This window comes from Telmatherina bonti (genome assembly GCF_933228915.1).
Source record: "Telmatherina bonti genome assembly, chromosome: 7".
Taxonomy (NCBI): Eukaryota; Metazoa; Chordata; class Actinopteri; order Atheriniformes; family Telmatherinidae; genus Telmatherina; species Telmatherina bonti.
Window position 1 is genome coordinate 14626264 of NC_136625.1, and position 15428 is coordinate 14641691.

At 38.9% G+C, this 15428-nt stretch overlaps 1 protein-coding gene across 1 annotated transcript in view; it reads left to right on the forward strand.

Moving 5' to 3' along the window:
• The window catches only part of LOC306758955 (rho GTPase-activating protein 29-like), a gene marked incomplete at its 5' end in the record, with an annotated part of 28629 nt that extends 13537 nt beyond the window's left edge, over positions 1-15092 (forward strand). The window contains 19 exons of the mRNA XM_079244408.1: positions 2559-2655; positions 2930-3002; positions 3255-3315; positions 3877-4026; positions 4568-4632; positions 4746-4856; positions 5289-5369; positions 5883-6050; positions 6144-6281; positions 7862-8046; positions 9184-9353; positions 9689-9814; positions 10289-10384; positions 10982-11145; positions 11255-11443; positions 11605-11742; positions 11941-12173; positions 12527-12824; positions 13321-15092. Of these exons, the coding sequence (XP_079100534.1) occupies positions 2559-2655; positions 2930-3002; positions 3255-3315; positions 3877-4026; positions 4568-4632; positions 4746-4856; positions 5289-5369; positions 5883-6050; positions 6144-6281; positions 7862-8046; positions 9184-9353; positions 9689-9814; positions 10289-10384; positions 10982-11145; positions 11255-11443; positions 11605-11742; positions 11941-12173; positions 12527-12824; positions 13321-14478 (3701 nt within the window). The 3' untranslated portion in view covers positions 14479-15092. The remainder of the gene's footprint in view (positions 1-2558; positions 2656-2929; positions 3003-3254; positions 3316-3876; positions 4027-4567; positions 4633-4745; positions 4857-5288; positions 5370-5882; positions 6051-6143; positions 6282-7861; positions 8047-9183; positions 9354-9688; positions 9815-10288; positions 10385-10981; positions 11146-11254; positions 11444-11604; positions 11743-11940; positions 12174-12526; positions 12825-13320) is intronic.
• Between the last annotated feature and the right edge of the window lie 336 nt (positions 15093-15428).

The following is a 15428-nucleotide window of genomic DNA, read 5'->3' on the forward strand; positions in this document are numbered from 1 at the left end:
TCAGACCTGCAGGCAGCTCATTTCCAGCCATATTGTGATTTCCACCCTTTAGTTATAGACCTATATTTATTTTATATGAACTGTTAGATCCCTGGATAGATTGATAAAGAATCCACAGTGTCTCGGCTGTATCGTGGTGTTTGTTGCTTGTTTATATTTTAATTTGTTCTCTTGCACAGATAAAGATTCCTGTTCTGGATCATATTATCCAGAATTTTGGAAGTATGCAGGTCTAATTTTTGTATCTTGCAAAACCTGTTGGGAGCTTCTTCTGTATTTTTAAGCCAAGCACCCTGATCCTGAGTTATATGGATATATAGTGAAAGCAGCCCTATCTCACACTGATCAAGAATCCTTCAAAGCTTTCCTGAATCCAGATATGATACGGATCACTTCCAAGATGAAAAGAAATCTAAGTTAGACCGAGACCCGGTCTCAGACAAAAAAGCATGAAATTCTGAACAATAGTTTTTGCATGAAGTTGCTAACAGACAGACAGACAGACTGATAAATGTGATCTCCTTGGTGGAGGTAATAAACCTGAAAATGTATAGAACCGTTTATACTCCACTTGGCTGCCCATTAATTTTCATTCTAAAAAGAGTCGGTCGTTTCAGCCTCTTCTGTTTGTGTGTCATCTGGCCTAAAAATGAGTGTTGTTTTTCTCCTCCCCCGACTGCAAAACTGCAGGGCATTGCAATAAAACTGCTAACTTCCTCAACTTATTGACATTATTTCCTTTCTTTGTATTCCCCTTTGCTTAGACGGTGTGTTTTTCAGCTGACATTCTGTTAGTTTGCTGTTTCCTTGTAGATATAACCTCGAGTAGATTTATTCAAGCGGTTCATTCACTTCTAATTTGCTGTATTTGTTGCATTTTTCTTTAGTTGAGTTTTGTTTTTCCTCTCGAGTTTGCCGGACAAATAAACCTGTTGGGATTTAAAAAAAAAAAAAAAAAAGAAACTGCTGACTTTCTTTCCCTATCCCACAGAAGTCAGGTCACATCCAGACAAAATGATCAACTGTTCAGTCATTTTTCACAAGCTACTCATCCCACTTTCAGCTCAACTGTGAGAAAACAATGGGCCATGTACTTGAATGATGCAGTTTCCATATTTCAGGCATGAAAAGGGGGGCAGAGTTCTGGAATCATTGTTAGAGACCCACAGGATGTCCTGAGGAAGAAGTCAGCGCAGTTGTAAGCTAGCATTTAGAGCTAGGGAGGTGCACAGCAGGGAGGCTTGCACTGCGCCTCCTCTTTTTGGTGTCCTCAAGAGTCTCCCTGGAATGTGCTGCCTCTCCAACCCAGGATGCCATGACCTGTCTGTGTTTCTTCATCGGCTGGGAATTTATAATTACCCATCTATTACCGACTTGGACTGAATTTCTTCTCATCAAGGGGAAATGGAAGCACAAAAGCTCGAAAGCACGGGTTAGGTGGCAGCTTTTCTTTCACATAGCTGAGGTTTTCCTGGTGCTGGGTAACCCTGCCAAGCAGTGAACAGAGAAGGTAAACTGTTTGTCTTGAGTTTTGCATGTCACAGAATTTAAACTGTGTGAGTGTTTCCTGTTGCGGAGACAACAGGAAACAGTGTGCTTAGTCGGATTTCGCTGACTTTGTCTTTGGTTCCTCTGATTTCTTTCTGCAAATGTCTTCTTGCATCGAAAGCTCTTTGCACATGGTTGTGCAAAGAGCTGTCACACTGGGATGACTTTATAAAATCACTGGTTGATGTTTGATTTATGGATTTTGAAGCAAATTTGCTACATCTGTGCATGATCAGTATGGATGACACTAGGGATGGGCATTCGATTAAGTTGTTTTAATTGATCATCCGAAGAATCAATTATCCATTTTTGATTAATCATTAATTTTTATATATTAAAATGTAGTATTTATAGACTATAATAAAATTCAGTAAAACTAGAAAAAACTGTTTCCTCATTTAGATCTTTATAACAAGATGAGCAACTGCTGTGGCAGTTTAATGGGCTTCATTTAATGTTTGCAAGGGCTGTGACGATATGCTTTTGTCCCGATTTGATTCAATTCCGATTTTTTTGGGGAACGATTTGATTTAAATAGTGATTCTCACAATTATTCGATATTGCTGATTTTTGTAGATTAAAAACAAAAAAAAACATGTACAAAACTTTTTTTTTGCTCATCATTTTTCTTGATTTGAGTTTGGAAAAAACACAGTAGCCAGACCATCATTCTGCTGCTAATAAAAATGACAAAAAAATGATAATGGATTATTTTAATTTATTTGAAGGAAAAAAATTATTATTTTTTTTTTTTTAAACAAAATCGATTCTTTTTTTTTTTTAAACAAAAAATGTCAATCAATTTTAAAATTGTGAAGCAAAAAAATCCAGATATTTAATTTTTCAATTTGATTTTCCCACCCCTAATGGTTACACTGGAAAATATGCGCTCACATACAACTTCAACACCATTCTAACCAGTGGATGAATGAGAACAATATGCAATAGTTGTGTTGTAATTCCATTTTGCTTTTGACTGCCATTTAACTGTATGTTATAACTTTATACAGGCATTAACTTTAAGGACGTAAACCCGGAAAACCAAAAAGCTATATTCAGCGAGATACACTCATCCATCGACACTTTGGCATTCACATTTGGCAATGTGTGAGTAAAAATGCTTGTTTACCTTTTCAACACTTCCATTCTTTTTCTTTTTTTGTGCTGGAGCCAAGACTTTAGCTGAATTTAGACTAGAGAACAGGATCTTGTTGGTCTTGTTTAACCTGTTATTACCTCTGTCCCATATCTGCATGTTAAATAGTTGTTACACGTCACTATGTTTTAAAATAGGAAACAGTTTTGATCATGTCAAGCTGATGTGTGTCTCTCCTTCAATGGAACTTGTCACGCGTTAACATATAAGTCTTAACCCCTACAGAGTTTCTGACTTCCTTATGGGAGATGTGGACAGCAGCTCAGGGTTGGGGGTCCCCCAGACCAGGAGAAGCAGGGTAATACACCTTGTTTCGTTTTCCTGCTTTTAAACCACATGCTATTTAAGGGCCTTCTTTTGAAATACAGCAGTCATCTAAAGGGTGCACTAATAGCAGCAATTTAACTATCCCGCCATTAAAAAAAGCTTTAAAAGACTTGCTCTCTATACTTAATTGGGGTGCTGAAACCTAGCTGCTTCTGATGTGTTACTCTAATTGTATGTGTTGTGTTTTTTTCTTCTTCTTCCGTCTTAAATGTCTTTTTCACAGTCTTTTGACAACCTCTCTGTGGATCCTAAGCAATATGTTTCAGAGAAAAGTGATCTTGTGGGTAAGTGTACATCAAATTCAATCATTTATCTCTGAGCTATATGTGTGTAAAATGATCTTGATAGCTATTAAAAGCTTCTTTATAAAGCATTTAATGGTTGCTTTGCAGCCCAGGGCAGTCTGAAGCATCAGTGTGAGTTAGCTGAGTGATTTAGGGTTTGGACTTTTGAATGCCTGAGGTAGACGCACGTGCCTTAAACCTTTTCTTCAACCCCTGTTATTTCTGTTGGGTTTTTTTTTTATGCTAGCTGCTCGTTTTCCCCTGTCTGTCTACATGTCTGACATTCCTTTTCTGTTGAATGTTGAAACCACATGGGGTTTATGTAGAGTAGCATGGTGGGTGACAAGCAGAGGTTACACAGTGTAAAGGAATATAATGCTGTTTGGCTATTTTAAAAGATGCCTGGCAGTTTCATATCCTCCCACACTGGCTACTTCAATGACCTCACTCTGTTTTTCAGAATTTACATCCCACACGTGTGTTGCGATAGTGGAAGTGAGATTAAATCTGACTGCAGGACATTGTGGTTGTACTATATCCGTGTCTTTGCTGATTTCACAGGCCCAGAGGTATCACTGTCACGAGAGGAAGAAGTTGACTTGACCCTGCAGAAGAATGACAGTGGTGTGGAGTCTGCTCTGCTGTATGCTAAGGCTTGGTCCAAGTACATCAAAGACCTTCTGGCCTGGATGGAAAAGCGACTGGCCATGGGTGAGACATTTACACTTCTGATATTACACGGCTACAAACACTGGTTTAAGCTGAGAGTGATATTACAGGAAACAATGTATTAATTATTGTTTTATATATAGTTGAAGTGATATGTTTTAAACTTGAGGTAAAATACAGAAAGTTAACTACGACTTCTCAGTGTGCCTTAGTGTCCCTTATATTTATGATAAAGATTCAGTTCAGTCGAACTGAAAAACTCAAGTCTTATGTTCAAAAACTGATTCATATTACTTTTTAATAATTAGCTGGTCGTACCTTAGTGTGAAAATGCGACACCTTTATAGCCTTTAAGGTATTGTTGTTGCTTAATAATCTAACAAGCAGACCTGCCTCTATTCAGCTAGAAATGCATTTATTTTTACAATATGATACCCAGATTAGTTCCCATGTCACCTAAACCTCATAAATTCAGCTTGTTTGGTGTTTGTATTCTGCCATTAGACAAAATCATGTGCTCTGAAACAATGGTGGCTAGTTATTGTTCATTTGCAAACTTAAATAATGCCAAATTCTGTTTCAGATATTGAATGTGCTAAAGGCTATAGTAAAATGGCTGAGTCTGCAAAGACACTGGCCAGTCAACAGGTAAGAAAAAAAACTTCACTCATGAGTCATGCAGAATTGTTATATCATCCATATGATTGCATAACTTATCAAGAAAACATCTGTGAACACCAATTTTCTCATATTTGTTCAAGGTCTACATGCCATTCAGTGATATCTTCATCTCCACGTTCAAGAATGACATTGATTTCAACCAGCTGATTATTCAAACGGCAGTCGCTCTTCAAAGCAATAAATTCATACAGGTAAGTAAGTTGAGAAGAGCTAGACTCACAAGGGGCTTGGGTTTGTTGCTTTATTATGCTCAAAACAAAACTTTAAAGCTCCTTTTGCTCAATTCACTTTAAATGAATCTACAACAACACTGTTTAACAAAATGATTGTGTCCAGGAAAAGTATAATCTTTGTGAAAGCAGACATTTACGGCTAATTTTCATCCCATTTTTCACTTTAGAGAATCAAATGAGCCTGTTTGTTCCATGAAAGCCTCCCGTAGAGAATAATATTCTGTATGAGTACCAGCTGATCCGGACACAGACACTGCCCGATTGTTCTTGATTCTCTTTTAAGTAAAGCCTTTGGGATTTAACTTTCTTTACCAAAAAAAAAAGAAAAGAAAAGAAAATCAAAAGAAGATTGTTTTGAAAAACTGTGTGAATTGTTGATTCTGTTCTCAGCCTCTTCTGGCTCGCAAAAATGAACTAGACAAGTTGAGGAAAGAAATCAAGGAGCAGTGGCAGAGAGAGCAGAAGAAAATGGTTTGTAAAGAATCTCTTTAACATAATTCTCATTAATTCTATCAGCACTGATGCCAGTTTTCCTTTTTTTTTTCTCTCTTTTTTTTTCTCTTTTTTTTGCATTTCTAACCAGTAAGCGTTCCACAGTGAATGCAATGTTATCCAGCTGCCAGGCAATTCAGATACATAACAAATGAAGCACATTGTAGCCAGCATCCATACAATCACGCCAAAACAATCTTACAAAAGCACAAATGGATTCCTTTGCATGAGCAGTGATACGCTGTGCAAGAATCAGTTTTATCTCGTAATAAATCTTTCTAGATTTTTCTGCTTAGCAACAGAAATTTCTCTTAAGTCCTGTTGTTACGAATGTACTAATGTCACAGTTTCTCATTGTTATCTTTTAACAAACTTCTCATGCAAGGTTTGTCATTTAAGAAGGCATGTTTGATTGTACCCATGGTAACAGTTGCACACATTGTCACTTTTAATTGTGTGTGTTTTATGGCCAAATCTGTGTGGTTTTGGCAGCAAGAGGCAGACACAACTTTGCGGAAGGCAAAAGCACTGAAGGCTCAGAGGAGGGAGGAGTACCAGAAGGCCCACTCATCCACAAACCGCTCCCAGGAGGAGCAGTCTAACGCTGGAAACAAGCAGCTGGATAAGAAGAGGAAGATTGAGGAGGAGGCTCTGCAGAAGGTGGGCAAGAAAAACCAAAGCAAAACAAACAAGGAAAGTTAAATAAAGTTTAACTATGAACAGCTTTCACACACTTACACTTTCTCCGTGCAGGCTGAGGAGGCTCAGGAACAGTACCAGAGCTGCATGGCTGATGCAGGCGTCAGAAGAATGGATCTGGCCAATGCAAAGAGCACTATCCTCACACAGATACGGAAGATGATCTTCCAGTGTGATCTCACACTCAAAGCTGTGAGAGCAGTATTTAATTTTTAAGAGTCAGCAACTTGTTTTCATAACTTATTGCATACATCAATCAGAGACGGCATTAAAATAACCTGCATGATATCGTATTCACATTTCACAGTATGGTTTAGCACCACTTGATACAGATAGTAAGCTTTTCATTTTTCCCTGCAGGCAGAAACACCTTCGCTTAGGTGTGATATTTTATTAATTGTTATAGTGGCTGTTTTTGTCAGCAACCAAAGGGAGAAGTTTGTACCTTCTGGACAAATTTAGCTGTGAATATGAGAGCTGCTATCATTGTTGAATGGCATGTCTTTAGAACGAAGAAACTGCGGCTGGTAGTTGGGCTTTTAAAAATGTTGTCAATTAGTTCTTGGCTGCCATCACATGACAATTCCTGTGGCTTTCCTGCCGTGGTCTGCAGGATTTTTAACATAAGTATTTAGTTTTGGTTCAACTCGACTGGAATGTCAACCAACCTGATGTTGCTTTGGTTCCCTTCATGCTGCCAAGACAGTTCTGACCTATCAGAACATTAGAAAGGACTCTGGTAGTGTCACACAGCTGGTAGCAAACCTTTTCAGTACTTTGGGTTGGAGGTTGTGAGCCTCTGGAGAGATGTCGTATATGCTAGATCAGACTGGTGGAATTTAGAATCTTGTGAGGATATGGCAATGAGGGTATGCATGGTTTGCATCAGTTTTATATCAAAATACAGACGAATGGCTGGACTTAAAGCTGGACAATATGGGGACAAAATTGATCAGTTTTGTTTTTTTTATTTGGTGATATTGATATTTTTTTATTAGGACTGAATAAAATGATAATAAATTAAACTATCTAAAAACAATACAAATGTATTCAGAACATCCAATAGAAACCTTTGCTTTAGAAGAATATAGATATAAATCAAGCTTTAATTTCAAGTAGGCGTAAAAGACAAAGAGCAATAATTTTGCAGGGTTTTGTATTGTGGAAAGTTTAAATTGTTTTCCCTTTTTATCAACAATGTTGCCATCTTGCCATTAAACACAGGTTTGCTTCCTAGTGCAGCAGCAGTTTGGCTGCAGGTTCAGCATAACGGCTGCTCACACAAAGTGTAACTCATGCTAAACATGTACCTTCTATTAGCAACTGCTAAGTCTGCGGTGATTGCCTGGAAAAACCTGCTGTATCAAATAAATTGGTCAACGCTTAAGATGGCGATTGACTGTAATTTTACCACGATGCAACAGCAAATTTGACATGTAGCACTGCCTTAGCTGGACTCAAGGTTACCCTGCATAATGTTGCATTTTAACAATGTTTTTAAAGTTTTTATGTGATTCATTCATTTAACAAAATCCTTCTTTTCTTAATGTTTTCCATTCTAACAATAATTGGTTGTATTCTTATTCTTTTGCATAACTTAACAAACACATTTCATTCAATTTTCCTGCATTTATTTCTTCCTTCCTATTTGTTTAGAATTTATTCCAGTCATTATTTGTATCTCTCTCTTTTATTCACTTATCTGGCGAATCATTTTTCACCATGCTCACTCCCTCGATTTTTTTTTCTTTTTTTTTTTCTTCACATCTTAGGTGACGGTCAACTGGTTTCAGATGCAGCAGTCACAAACTGTGTTGCTCCCTGCCCACTACCAAGCCCTGACTGAGAGTGCCAAGTCGTATGAACCAGGACAATGTTATGCTGAGTTTGTCCGAAATCTGCCCAGAAATCTGCCAAAGGAACATCTTCACTCCGACTCCATGTCTGACAATTCCAGGTAACACCGACACCATAGAGCTCTCAAATTATAGAAATACTCACTGAATTCTTATCAACCAGACAGAGCACGGATTTATTGCTTTAAATTTTGTCACCAGGAAGGTACCTGCTTAAAAGTGACCATGTAAATGGTTGTTGCGCATCCTGCAAATAGAGACACACTGTGTTTGTGTGCCAGTGTGAACTAAATCTAGTGGTTATGTGTCATTGTGTTTATGCTGCAGTTTTGTAATTTGAGGTTATTTTGGATTTTTTGGCTTTGGAAGTATGTATTTTTAAATGGCTTTAAGTCTTTCCCACCCATTTTTAAGTTTCTCAGTTCTTCTTTCAGTGAAGGTAACAATGAGTCAGTAAGAAGAAAAGAGTCAGGATCGAGGAGAGACAGAGCGCATGTTGAATTTGTTGCCATTCCTCAGGAAATATCTGTGGCGCAGGCTGAATGCTGCTGCGGAGATTACAAGCGTGAGAGTTTGGCTCTGGTTTGGAGCTGCCCATTATGTTCAACTTAGGCTGTCAAAGCTAAAAACCAGTTTCTGCACACATTTACTCTTTTACACAAAGCATTTAATAATATGGAGTTAGCGGTAATGTCCTAAAGCTATTGTAGTCCTTTTCAATGCAGAAAGAATTAGATTATGAGTAATAATTTTTTATATATATTTATTTTGTTTTACATTTTAGGGCATTTTTTGTAGTGGTTTCCTGACTTAATGACTTATTTCCCGTTTGTTATCCAAGTGCTGTCACTTCTGGTCAATAGCACAGCAGTTTTTTTTTTAAAGCTATGCTTAAACAAAGAAGAATTTTCATTATATAATAATAATGGTAATAATAATAGTAATAATAATAATGTGTATTTATAGCTATACATTTTTCAAAACCACAAAAGATTTCTGCCGTATAGCATTACAGCTACATTGTTCAACTAGCTTTATATTGTAGCTAGTTGGCTGGGCATAACAGTGAAATACCTGGTGTCAAATGGCCAAAAATGTTTGTTATAAAACTGCTTGTGACAAAGACAAAACAAATTCTTGGGCAAAATGTGTACAATTAAAATGATGTTGCCACATTTTCTTTTGTTTTTCCTCTTCTATATTTATAATGCATTGCTTTTAACACTCTATTTCATCAGATTTGTGTTCAGCAAAAGGTCAGTGAGCAGCACCCACTCCTCCCATGGCAACCTGTCTCAGACATCCGTCACCTCCTGTGACGTGCTGAGCGGAGATGAAGTGGATAACCCTCCAGTCCGACCTGCAAAGATCAGTGAGCGAAGGTCCAACAGCAGCACAGACATACCAGGTATTTTTCCAACATACATGAGAGTTTCAGTTTATATTAGTTTCATATAAATTCTGTTGCTGGAGTTTGTCCAGCTCTTGGCGATATGTGAGTTTGACCAGCCTGCACATATACTTGCATCTTTATGTGCCCTCCAGGAACTTACCCTGTGTTGTGAGTCATGGGAATGTTTTTTTGGACTAAAAGCAGCGTTTGTGTGCTGCTTACTCATCATAAGTCTGGAATATGTGTGTGACTGCTTGTTTCTGGAAACAACTTGGAATATTATTAAACAAATGACTGTCATTAGCTGTATTACCTTGTTTGTGACTGGTGGTCTGCATGTGTTTTTGCAGCATTAAAGGGTCAGGTACCACTGAGAGCCTGGGCCTCTAGTAGTCAGGGTGGGATGTGCAGTGACTCAGAGAGTGCTGGAGGCAGCAGTGAATCCAGGTCCATGGACTCCCCCACTGCCAGCCCAGGTATGAAGATTTTACTTTCAACTTAGTAAATGTATTACATTTCTTACCTAGAAAAATATGAAATACTCGAGCATTGACAAATGAAACATTGGTGAAGAGAAGGGTAAGACGTTATATTGGCAATACTTCCCTAAACATCTGCTAGAGACAGTGACAAGATAGAATCAGAAAACAGGTCAATTTCATATTTGAGAGAGCCGCCTGTGTGTTGCTCTCTGACTTCCTGAATGTCTACTGTAAACACACACACACACACACACACACACACACACACACATCCACAACAGATCTAAGAACACTTCCCTCTTGCGTTAAAACTCTTTGCCACTCTTGTCTAAGCTATGGTGAATTCCACACTACATGTACACTGGTAGAGCATTTCCTTTACATTATTTTCATTCCAGTCTGAAAAAAGTTTTCCATTTTTCTTTAGCTTGTGAACATTGTTAATTTCAGATTTTTTATTTTCCACAGGTGACTTTAAGCGAAAGCTTCCCAGAACTCCTTCCACCGGGACCATGTCTTCCGCTGATGATCTGGATGAGAGGGAACCTTCCCCATCAGAAAATGGTGAGATACCACTGCCTCTGTGTCCTTTGTGTTTATGAATATGTTCTTTGTGTGTACTTTATTACACAGGCAGAAGGATCCGTCACATGTTTGCTCATTTTTCACCTTTTGTCTGCCGTATAGAAGGCTTTAGTATGTCTGCGAAGGGAGGTTGATATGAGGAAACGAGTGGGAGCATTGCATGAATATCTGTAATGTAGAGTACAAAGGACTGCTGTACTGGTGAAAACCTGTGGAAGATTTTTTTTTCTTTTTTGATGTATCAAATGCTTTTACACTCAGTAGAGCAGTGCAGATTCATGTCATGTACGTTTTAGCTGATCGTTTCAGTGTGCACTTCCTGTGTCTGTGTAGATCAGTGTGTTTTGTTTTTTTGTTTTTTTTCCATGTGAACTTGCTCTTTATAAGCTCACTTCTTTACTTCCTTTTACTTTCTTTGGTTTGGAGATTTTCTTTTGCAAACCAGTTTGAAGGATTACATAAAGGAAAAGGAAACTACTTTCTTGTTTAGTTTAAGTAGAGATGAAAGTCTTCCCTCTTCTCTGATTAGTCTTTGTGAGTTTTAGTTTTTTGCTCATAAGCTCCTCTGATTTGCAGATCTGGCAGAGATGGTCACGGAGACGGCGAGTTCTCCCGGTCCGTTCCGAAATTCTCAGATGTCCAAAGCTGCTCAAACCCATAAGCTAAGAAAACTGCGAGCCCCATCTAAGTGCCGAGAGTGTGACAGTCTGGTTGTTTTCCAAGGTGCTGAATGTGAAGAGGTACAGACCACACACTGTTTCAGTGGAAATGCTAGTGAAAGGCTTGGGTCAATGTACACAGCATGAAAAACACATTTCACAAGTTTTCATTTCTGCTTTCCTTTGCCAGTGCTACCTGGCCTGCCATAAGAAGTGCCTGGAGACGCTTGCTATCCAGTGTGGCCACAAAAAGCTACAAGGCAGGCTCCAGCTGTTTGGTATCGACTTTGCCCAAGCAGCAAAGAACAGCTCAGATGGGATCCCCTTTATAATCAAAAAGTGCACATCTGAGATTGAGAGTCGAGCTCTTAACATCAAGGCAAGTCGAAGCGTTTTCTTACTGTTGTGTCCAGGAAGTTGTTTAATACGATCCTGTGACATCCTGTTTGGGAAATATTAAACACTTTCGTTTCAAAAGCTTTCTGTGACTGTGTACTTTTAAAAGGTGTGCATGCCTGAGTTCCTGTTTTCTCCCCATAGGGCATTTATCGTGTGAACGGTGCCAAGTCGCGTGTTGAGAAACTGTGTCAGAACTTTGAAAATGGGAAGGATTTGGTTGAGCTGTCTGAACTCTCACCACATGACATTAGCAATGTCCTCAAGCTCTACCTGAGACAGGTGGGTCTCACTTTTTTTTTTTTTTTTTTTTTTTTTTTTATCACCAGCTTGTTAGAAGATGACTGGAAATGAATGTGTCACTTAAGGTGTATTTATTAAATGTTGTTGTATTTCGTTCATTTTCAGTTCAGTCTTTAAATCAGGTTCTTACTCTTTTGATTCAGATTATTTTATTCAGTCTGTTATTTATCTGAACAGTTACCAGAGCCGTTGATCATGTATCGATTCTACAATGACTTCATCGGCTTGGCTAAAGAGTGCCAGAGGATCATAGTGGAAGAGGCTGATAAATCTAAGAACACCCAGCCCAGAGAGAAAAGTCGACCAAGCGCTCAGCTCAACAGAGTCATTTTCAGGATCGGAGATCTACTCCGTCAGCTGCCCACAGCCAACTATAAGACTCTACGCTACCTTATTGCACATTTAAACAGGTAAGGCTTAATAATGAAACCCAGAAATATGCCATCATTAAGACCTCTACATGTTCCTTCTTTAAAGCACGCAAGAAGTAATTTGAAAGTATGACAGCAGAAAACCTCTGCTTTTTAAAGTCTTGCTAAAACCATTTTAAACATTTTTTAAAGCAAGTCTGTTTTTAGGTCCTTTATGTCCACTTGTCAAAATGCCCAACCATAGATATTTCAAGTTTTTGGTGGTTGTATTCATATTTGCAGTTTTAGGCCATTACATGATTAAAATACAACATTAAAAATGCTCTTTACTTGTAGTAAACTACTACTAGTAATCTAAATTTTATCACTCATTGTCACTCTACTTTACACAGAGTCTCTGAACAGGCTGAGGAAAACAAGATGACGGCGAGTAACTTAGGAATTATCTTTGGTCCCACGCTGGTGAAGCCACGGCAGATTGATGCAGAAGTGTCGCTGTCCTCTTTGGTGGACTACCCTTACCAGGCGCTGATGGTGGAGCTGCTTGTGCGACACTTTCAGACCATTTTCGACGTATCCTCCTCTGGTTCTGAAAGCACCACCGCTGCTCAGGCGTCACCCAAACTTACCCAGCAAGAGAAGGTTCGACAACTTAGCAGATACTCGACCTCCCTGATGGACATAAAAGAGGTGAGGAGGAACTGAAGATTAGGCGTAAATCTGTGTTTAAAATCATATTGATAAGGGCATTATGATTCAGTTTACAGTTATGTTCAGAAGATGTGGAAATCAGCTGCTAGTTACAATAATTCACATTGTGAAGAACTAAACAAACCAGTGTCAGAGTGGCTTTTAAGCTACTTATGTCAGGGTTTAAGTGTGAAAAATTCCAGTTCTTTGAGCAGTAAAATTGATTCTTCTGATAAACAATATACTTTATACCCCATATAAATGACATTTTAACGCTCTGGCATTCCTGCAGTCTTGTAACCCAAAGTGTCCTGCCTACAACACACTGGAATGCCAAAAATTTAATCTCCATTAACTTGCGTTTCCCTACAAATTTGTTGCAAAAAATAATGTTCTGTTTTTTGTTTTTATTTTATTTTATTAAGGGTTACATGTTGATTCAGTTTCATATGATTAATGCTCAGATGTAAAGTAATTATCAATTTTGTTCCAACAGACTGCCAAAGTGTACAAAAGGTACTCATCAGTAATCCCATCGTCTCACATCCTGGATGAAGTTGAGAATGTCCAGCCAGGAAAAGACAGAACAGAGGTCTCAACATTGGACCGATTCAATGGATTCCCGGCCTACGGTGGGCAAGAAGTCAAGAGGACGGCCCCCACATGTAGCAGTTCCAACGCCACTATGGCCTCCACCGTCTCTATGGCACCAAAGATCCAGCTACGCACCCAGCGTGTCAGGCATGTGTCCCGACCAATCAGCATGCCACTGGAACGCCTGCCTGCTCCGGTTCAGATCAGCGACAGGAATAACAGAGACAGTTCTGATAAAGTCGATGCTAGCTCTGACCCAACCACTGAAACAATACAGGAGATGCATGAACCTGACAAGGCTCGCCAAAGCGGTTCGTCCAGGGTGAGCACCTATTACATCACTCCTTTTATAGATACTCAGACTATGCAAAGGAAAACGTGGGACAGAAAGTATAAGCACTATGATGTTACTCCCAGAACTGCTATGATAGTTGCCAACCTTCCACCTGCCGCCTCTGGATTGCAGCCCCTGAAGGCAACGTTGCCCATCACCACCAGCTCAACAGCAACCACTTCGTCTGTGGTCTCTACAACAACTAGTGTGAGCACAGTACTCTCCAGAAACTCGCACACAGAGTCAGTGAAGCCTGTTTGGACTTTTAAAAGGGAAAAAAGCCCAGAAAATTCAGTCAGTGAGTCTAGCAGCTCATCAAACTTTCCACTTACTCTCAGGGCGCCACGAACTCTTCAGCCACCTCCTGAGACATTCTACAAACCCCCCGCTTCCTTTAACAGCCGAGCCAGGACATTTCCAAACTGGACTACCACTATAGCCACAATCACCACCTCCTCCACCACCTCATCACTTGCCAACCCTGCCCAAGTAGTCACGCCATCCCCTGCCCTCACAAGCCCCACAAAAACCAAGCTCCAGACACAGGACTCCACAGACAGTGCCATCGACCCCGGGGTCTCGACCTCCACCACCCTTTCACCTCCCCAGTCTCCAACCCCCAGCAGCCCAGACGACCTCAGCCCTAGTGAAACTAAACCCATCTACCAAAGACTGCGACCTCGGAAGCCGCAAGAGCTCGAACACAGAGAAGCCCATTTTGTCTGACACCAAATAAGCACATTGTATGTGTAAATAAAAATATATATGTGCAAATGTTTTTTATCAGCAAACAGAATGGGAGGAGATGTGCATGTAAACGTAAACCATAAAAGTGTTAAACATACTAATATATGTTGCATAAAGAAATGCAGAGCCAGTGGTTGGTACAAGCATGATGCCAGTGTGAATCGTTTTCATGATTATTTTGAGGGGATTTGAGAAAAAAGACGGAGTTTCGTTGTTAAAAACTGGAAGCCAAAAATTTTTCCAGTTCAGTGTCTGATTTGCCATGAAATGATATTTTACACAACGCACTTAAAGCAGGTTTAAATTCTGATACTCCCTTTCATTTACAAATTGAATGATATGTGTTACATGAGGACAATGTGGAAGTGTTGTTAAGACAAGGTTCTTAATGGTAAAGAATTGAATTGTTTTTGTTTTTTTTGTTTTTTTACTTAAACATGTCAACTTTAAAGATTGGTACATTTGCTTGTCAGTATGTAAGCCTTATAGTATGTATCTGTTTACGTTTTTATATTTATTCATACATGTATGAATCGAGTATGTATACTCGAGCTTTGTCAACAATTTTGGCTCGCTGCAGAATTGTGACGTTTATGGGAGGACAAACGACATGCAACAGATCTTGATGTAAATTAAAAGCATTTAAACTTGTCATTTTTCTTCTGATTTTTTTTGTACATTTCTCTTTTTCATATTTATTTATCTGTATTAACTGTGTATGTTGTATATAAACTATGTGAAATTTAACCCCATTCATTTCACAGATTTGTCTCATAGATTTGTTTTGCGTCTATTCATGTTTAGGGGCATACTTTTATTGGATCTGAATCCTGTTCTACATTTTAGTCACACATCCTGTGAGCTTATCTCACTTTGCTTTATTTGCTTTGTTACATTTAGCCTTGAATTGGTTTGAGTTTTTAGAGTAA